General features: G+C 40.7%; 1 protein-coding gene across 1 annotated transcript; it reads right to left on the minus strand.

Moving 5' to 3' along the window:
* Positions 1-626: 626 nt before the first annotated feature.
* On the minus strand, positions 627-1,586 carry LOC101344345 (olfactory receptor 4D6-like). The gene has a single exon (XM_004389334.2). It carries the CDS (start codon positions 1,569-1,571, stop codon positions 627-629), a length of 945 nt encoding a protein of 314 aa, XP_004389391.1. The 5' UTR covers positions 1,572-1,586.
* Between the last annotated feature and the right edge of the window lie 6,906 nt (positions 1,587-8,492).

Below are 8,492 nucleotides of genomic sequence, written 5' to 3' on the forward strand. Positions count from 1 at the left end.
AATTGCAGATGGTGAAAGTTAGGTAAAACATGTTGACACTAGAGTCACAGATTATACCAAATTAGCATTTTGAGTATTGATTTCAATCTTATACTTCATACTTCTTCCCAGTCCAGCAGCCTAATAGCTCATGTCGAATCTCATCACCTCCTTTTGTTATTATAATTCATTCAAAAGAGTTGAGTAATGGGGGCACTGGTGGTTCAGTGGTAGAATTCTCACCCTCCAGGTGGGAAACTCAGGTTTGATTCTTTGTCAATGCACCTTATGCGAAGTTACCACCAGTCTGTCAGTGGAGGCTTGTGTGTGGCTATGATGCTGAACAGGTTTCAGTGGAGCTTCCAGACTAAGACAGACTAGGACAAAAGATCTGGCCATCTACTTCCAAAAATCACAATGGTCTGATCTGCAACCCATCATGGGAAAAATGCAGGACCAGACAGCATTTCCATTGTGCATGGGGTCCCCATGAGCCCAGGTCAACTCTACCATAGCTAACAACAACAACAAAATGGTTGAGTTGTGAGGACGTACAGGGAAATGAGTGACGAGAAAAGAAACGGCTGTCTCTCAGCCTTAGCCTAGAAGTTAGAGAAAATTATATTTCTGGTGTCAATCTGACTCCCTCACCTTAGTTTATTGCTCTCAGAAGGCTGAAGCCACCTTTGTAGTCTCCTCATGGCTGACTTCATTTCTTGGTTCCTCAGTGTGTAGACCATGGGCTTCAGCATGGGAGTGATGACCGTGTTATTGATGGATATGACTGGGTCCAGGGGCAGCGTAATGAAGGGCCAGCAGTAGATGTAAATGCTAGGCACAAAATGGAGAGACACCACCAGGATGTGGGAGGTGCAGGTAGAGAGGGCTTTGTTCTGCCCCTCCCCAGAGTGGGATAGCAGCATCACCAGAATAACGGTATAGGACCCCAGGAGCAGGAAGAACCACAGCAGGGTCACTAGCCCATTGTTAGAGATCATGAGAAGCTCCAGAGCAAAGGTGTCAGTGCAGGCCAGTTTTACTACCTGGGGCACATCACAGTAGAAGGCATCTAAAATGTTGGGGCCACAGAAAGGGAGTGGAAGCATGAGAATTATCTGGACAATTGAATGCAGACAACCTCCCATCCAGGAAGCCACCACCAAGGTTACCCATACCTCTCTCCTCATAATGGTCACATAGTGGAGGGGTTTGGCAATTGCAAGGTATCTGTCATAGGCCATTACAGAGAGGGAAAAAATATCTGCCCCACCAGAAAAATGAAAGAAAAAGATCTGTGCCATGCAGCCATTGTAGGAGATGGTCTTTCTCTTTGATAATAGATCCACCAGGAACTTGGGGACAGTGATTGATGGAAAAAAAATATCCAGGACTGATTTGTTCCGCAGGAGAAAGTACATGGGAGTGTGGAGGCGGAACTCACAGGTGATGGTGACTACAATTAGAACATTGCCCAATACGGTTGTTATATACATAACAAGGAAGACCACAAACAAGATACACTCCAGCTCCTGAATTTGAGTGAGTTCTAGGAAGACAAACTCCTTCACATTGGTGTGATTGTCCTGGCCCATGGTGGGAAAGACCCTCTTCCAGGTCTGCCTTGGGGAAAGAGATGTTAGGGCTCGGAATATGGTGTCATCAGGTAGCAACTTTAATTATTATACACTCACTCATCAACCTGGTTAGATTACAAAGACCAGGTTGTTATGCAAAAATCAGCATTATGCAAAAATGGATGACGACCACATCGGATCACAAAATAGAGGATGACTACATCATTAAATAACAGCCAAATTACAGCATTACATGTGTCAAATTTCATCATTACATAATCGCCAAATTACATCATTACATTATTGCCAAATTATATCATTACATAACTGCCAAAGCACTGGGAATCATGGCCCAGCCAAGCAGACAAATAACCTTAACCATCACAGTTAATATTACTCACTCCTTGCACTTCAGGGTTTGTTATTTCCAGACATACATCATTAATAGTTGCATAGTATATTTTTTACTACTGTAATTTCAAAATGTCAGATAAGGAGGTAGTCGATAAGTGAGGAGTAGGTGTATATTGTTATAAGAATTTATAAACAACCGGATTATCATGACAGCTAGGAAAACTGGGCTAGAGCTTTCTCTTTTGTGTACTGGAATTCCTTTATTCTGATGATTCTTCTTTCCTATTGGAAATACCCTGGGTTGACAGAAGAACCATCACACTCAAGGATCTTATGTTCTTATTCTGACTAGAGAGAGATGGATGAACTGTGGTCCATTTTGACAATGATTTCTCTTCTGTCCTGTAAGAGTAACTTCTTCACATGTCTACAAAGCTTCATACTCTACCAAAGGTTTTTATCTACAATATTTCACCTTGGTATTGATCCTCATTACGTCTCTGTGGGGTCTACAGAGTGGTTATGATTATCTGTATTTTATATATGGGGAAACTGAAACTTAGAGCTCTTAATGACTTGCCCACAGCTGCATAATTGCAGAATTAATTACTGTCACATCAAGAATGTCAACACAATCAGTTTTCTGACACCAGTGGTCTTTGTACTGCACCACTCTGCCAGAAGAGAGAGCCACAGGGACTTACTTTGACCACGTGGTAGTTTATTGAAATTGTAATGGATAGGTAAGGCCTAAATGAGGACCTTGAATGGCTTAAGTGGTTGGCAGTTTGAAACTACCCAGTGGCTCTGCAGAAGAAAGGCCTGTGAACTGCTTCCATAAAGATTACAGCTCAGAAAACCCTATGGGGAAGTTCTACTCTGTAACACATCAGGTCACCTTGACTCTGAATTGACTTGACTGCAATGGGTTTGGTTTTTTGGTTTTGGTAAGTCCTAAATAGTAATTCTCTCATGCATTTGTCAGTTTGTTGTACTGTGGGAGCTTGCGTGTTGCTGTGATGCTGGAAGCTATGCCACCAGTATTCAAATACCAGCAGGGTCACCCATGGTGGACAGGGTTCAGCTGAGCTTCCAGACTAAGACAGACTAGGAAGAAGAACCTGGCAGTCTACTTCTGAAAAGAAATAGCCAGTGAAATCCTTAAGAACAGCAGTGGAACATTGTCTGATATAGAGCCAGAAGATGAGCCCCTCAGGTTGGAAGGCACTCAAATACACAATGGCTGCAACAATGGGCTCAAGCATAACAATGATTGTGAGGATGGTGGAGGACTGGGTAAGGTTTTGTTCTGTTCTACATAGGGTCCTATAAGTTGAAACCAATTTGATGGCACCTAACAACAACAACAACAAATAATTAAGCAGCCTGGCTACTTGATCTTGGCCTGCTCCCTTAAAGGAAGAGAGGAAACACACCCCCTAAGCACTGTTCCTGTGAATTCTGGGAAATCTGGACCTTACCCTGGGCAAACAGAGATCTTGATAGTATGTAGAGGTGTAACCATTGTTCAGGGCACATGATAGTATCACAGGAAACTGATTGTTAAAGCTTTATAGGACCTTAGAGGTAACTTAGCCCAACTCTTCTCATTTTAGGGTGAACAGAGAAGGATATTTATTTTTCCAGAGTCAGACTGTAAATTGGTGAAACATAGAGAGTTTTAACCAGGATTATTGACTTGAAGTCTAATAATATTCTACTATCGTTATACTATAGCAAAATAGCCATTTTGAAATCAACTATGCAGAAACCAGAGGACAAAACTCTTTACAATCAGAATACCTTCATATCTCGAAGACTTTAATTTCCAGATAATTTAAATAAATCCATCTAAAGTCATCAAAATTTAGTTCAATAATAGAAAGATGGATTTGAAGGAATGGAATTACGTCTGAAGGAAAAAAGTGTAGGTAGGTGAATAAAGAATAGAGTACATTCCTTGAGATAGCACAATAAAGTATTCCATAAACAACTTATTTCCGGATGTTTCTTTTCTCCTTCTGCCAAGGTTGAATGTATCTTAAGGTTTAATCTGAGGGGCTGGGACACACAGATAGGCTCATAATAAAAATCTTCTTTGTTAATCTTCCTAGGTTCCTGAAGTTCCAGTTATTAAAATAATTGCATTGCTGTAGAAAAGCTATCATATCTTTAAGGATTCTGTTAATATGAATCCAACAGGAATCCTACTTTAATATGCTAGCACTCAGCAACACTTTACCAACAACTGGTATTCTGGAATTTTTCACTGATATCTAGCAAATAGCAGAAAGTTATGTGACAGTTACAATATATTTGCAATTATGTTATTGCTTTTTTTTAAGTGAGTGTACCCACTATGTGTCTGTCAGTTTGTCACACTGTGGTGGCTTGCATGTTGCTGTGATGCTGGAAGCTTTGCCCTCGGTATTTCAAATACCAGCAGGGTCACCATTGGACAGGTTTCAGCAGAGCTTCCAGACTAAGGACAGACTAGGAAGAAGGATATGACAGTCTACTTCTGCAAAAATTGGCCAGTGGAAACCTTATGAATAGCAGTGGAACATTGTCTGATAGAATGCCAGAAGATGAGCCCCTCAGGGTGGAAGACACTCAAAATATGACTGGGAAGAGCTGTCTCCTCAAAGTAGACCAGACCTTAATGACGTGGATGGAGTCAAGCTTTTGGGACCTTCATTTGCTGATGTGGCACAACTCAAAATGAGAAGAAACAGCTGCAAACATCCATTAATAATCAGAATGTATGAAGTATGGATCTAGGAAAATTGGAAGTCATTAAAAATGAAATGGAATGCATAAAGATTGATATCTTAAGCATTAGTGAGATGAAATGCACTGGTATTGGCTGTTTTGAGTTGGACAATCATATGGTCTACTATGCTGGGAATGACATATTGAAGAGGAATGGTGTCACATTCATTGTCAAAAAGAACATTTCAAGATCTGTCCTAAAGTACAACGCTGTCAGTGATAGGATAACATCTATACGTCTACATGGAAGACCAGTTAATCTGACTATTATTCAAATTTATACACCAATCACTAATGCCATAGATGAAGAAATTGAAGATTTTTACCAATTTCTGCAGTCCGAAATTAATCAAACATACAATCAAGACACACTGATAATTACTGTTGATTGGAATGTGAAAGTTGGAAACGAAGAAGGATTGGTAGTTGGAAAATATGGCCTTGGTGATAGAAACAACTCAAGAGAAAGCATGATAGAATTTTGAGAGACCAATGACTTCGTCATTGCAAATACCTTTTTCAACAACATAAACAGCGACTATACACATGGACCTCGCTAGGTGGAATACACATGAATCAAATTGACTACATCTGTGGAAAGAGATGATGGAAAAGCCCAATATCATCAGTCAGAACAAAGCCAGGGGCAGACAGTGGAACAGAACATCTACTGCTCATATGCAAGTTGAAGTTAAAGCTGAAGAAAATTAGAACAAGTCCACGAGAGCCAAAGTAGGACTTAAATATACCCCACCTTAATTTAGAGACCGTCTGAAAAATAGATTTGACCCCTTGAACACTAATGACCAGACGAGTTGTAGAATGACATCAAGGACATTAATACATGAAGAAAGTAAGAGGTAATTAAAAAGACAGGAAATAAAGAAAAGACCAAAGTGAATATCAGAAGAGACTTTAAAAGTTGCTCTGGAGGGTAGAGTAGCTAAAGGGAAAGGAAGAAATGATGAAGTAAAAGAGCTGAACAGAAGATTTCAAAGGACAGCTTGAGAAGACAAAGTATTGTCTTAGTCATCTAGTGCTGCTATAACAGAAATACTGCAAGTGGATGGCTTTAACAAAGAGAAGTTTATTTCCTCACAGTAAAGTAGGCTAAAAGTCCAAATTCAGGGCATCAGCTCCAAGGGAAGGCTTTGTCTCTCTGTCAGCCTTCTTCTCATCAGTGTTCCCCCAGACTAGGTGCCTCTCCATGCAGGGACCCCAGGTCTAAAGGATGCGCTCTGCTCCCGGCACTGCTTTCTTGGTGGTATGAGGTCCCCCTCCTCTCTCTGCTCACTTCTGTCTTTTATATCTCAAAAGATTGTCTCAGGACACAATCCAGTCTTGTAGATTGAGTCCTGCCTCACTAACACGACTGCCGCCCATCCTCCCTCATTAACATAGTATAGGCAGGATTTACAACATATAGGAAAATCACACAATACCAGGAATCATGGCCCAGCCAAACCCATACGCACATTTTTTTGGGGGACATAATTCAATCCATGACAAGTATTATAATGAAACATGCGAAGACCTGGAGATAGAAAAGCAAAAGGAAAGAACACGCTCAGCATTTCTTAAGCTGAAAGAACTGAGGAAAGAAAAAAGCCTTGTGTTGCAATATTGAAGGATTCTATGGGGAAAATAATAAACGATGTAGAAAGCATCAAAAGAAGATGGAAGGAATACAAGAGTCACTGTACCAAAAAGAATTGGTCGATGTTCAACCATTTCAGGAAGTAACATATGATCAGGAACTAATGGTAATGAAGGAAGAGGTCCAAGCCACACTAAAGGCAATGGCGAAAAACAAGGCCCCCAGAATTGATGGAATACGAGTTGAGATCTTTCAGCAAATGGATGCAGTGCTGTAGGAGCTCACTTGTCTATGCCAAGAATTTGGAAGACAGCTACCTGGCCAACTGACTGGAAGAGATCCATATTTGTGCCCATTCTAAAGAAAGGTGATCTAACAGAATGCTGAAATTATCATTAGTATCACACACAAGTAAAATATTGCTGAAGATCATTCTATAGTGGTTGCAGCAGTACATTGACAGGGAACTGCCAGAAATTCAAGCTGGACTCAGAAGAGGATGTGGAACAAGGGATATCATTTCTGATGTCAGATGGGTCATGACTGAAAGCAGGGAATACCAGAAAGATGTTTGCCTCTGTTTTATTGTCTGTCCAAAGGCATTTGACTGTGAGGATCATGACAAATTATGGATAACATGAAGAATGGGAATTCCAGAACACTTAATTGTGCTCATGAGGAACCAGTACAAAGACCAAGAGGCAGCTGAACAGAACAAAGGGATACTGCATGGTTTCAAGTCAAGAAAGTTATGTGTCAGGGTTGTATCCTTTCACCATATTTATTCATTCTGTATGCCGAGCAAATATAATCCAAGAAGCTGGACTATATGAAGAAGAATGGGGCATCAGGATTGGAGGAAGACGCATTTACAACCTGCAATATGCAGATGACATAACCTTGTTTGCAGAAAGTGAAGATTTGAAGTACTTACTGATGAAGATCAAAGACTACAGCCTTCAGTATGGATTGCACCTCAACAAAAAGAAAACAAAAATCCTCACAACTGGCCCAATAAGCTACGTCAAGATAAATGGAGAAAATATTGAAGTCATCAAAGATTTCATTTTACTTGGATCCACAATCAATGGCCATGGAAGCAGCAGTCAAGAAATCAAACGATGCATTGCATTGGGCAAATCTACTGCAAAAGACCTCTTTAAAGCGTTAAAAAGCAAACATGTCACTTTGAGGACTAAGGTATGCCTGACCCAAGCCATGGTATTTTCAATCACTTCATATGCATGCTAAAGCTGGACAATGAATAAGGAAGACCAAAGAAGAATTGATGCCTTTGAATTACAGTGTTGGCAAAGAATATTGAATATACCATGGACTGCCAGAAGAATGAACAAATCTGTCTTGGAAGAAATACAGCCAGAATGCTCATTAAAAGAAAAGATGGCGAGACTTTGTCTCGTGTACATTGGACATGTTATCAGGAGGGACCAGTCCCTGGAGAAGGACATCATGCTTGGTAACGTAGAGGGTCAGTGAATTCAACGAGATGGATTGACACAGTGGTTGTAACAGTGGGCTCAAGCTTAACAACGATTGTGAGGATAGTGCAGGACTGGGCAGTGTTTTGTTCTGTTGTACATAGGGTTGATATAAGTCAGAACCAACTCAATGGCACCTAACAACAACATCATAAGTGACTGTACAAGGTAAAACCTGTATCTTAGGGTTGTATTGAAGAGTGGAATCTATTCCATTCCTGCCATTTGAAATTCCAAGGGAAACGTGTTCTAGAGCCAAGTGCAAGATGAACTCCCCTGGGAAACCAATAAGATTCCTCCTCCTAGACCATGAGGGATATGTAACTGATTGTAACTCTTTGTTTTCGCTTCCAATACACTCAAAATCATATGTGTAGCTTAATTTTAATGTTTTTGTTGTTATTGCTGTAAGCTCTCCCTAACCCTTTGTGCAATGTGTTGTAGAATACTTTAATTACTAAGGTAGATACACGCTTTCATAGGCATATGGGAATCAGACAGGCAGAGAATGAGTCACGAGTCCTGAAGGCTAGGTTGGCTTGGGGCATGAGCCAGGAGATCAGAGCAGTCTTGGGAGACAAGGGTTGAGAGAGGGATTCTGGAAACCAGATGTGGGTGGGTGGCATTGAGAGTGAGGCTTGTAAAATGTGTAGGGTGTGAGGAACTCCAAAAGTCATAAGCTGTTCTATTCGGTTTACCTAGTTGAGCCTTAGTTAC

The sequence above is a fragment of the Trichechus manatus genome, unplaced genomic scaffold (genome assembly GCF_000243295.1).
Source record: "Trichechus manatus latirostris isolate Lorelei unplaced genomic scaffold, TriManLat1.0 scaffold00240, whole genome shotgun sequence".
Classification (NCBI taxonomy): Eukaryota; Metazoa; Chordata; class Mammalia; order Sirenia; family Trichechidae; genus Trichechus; species Trichechus manatus.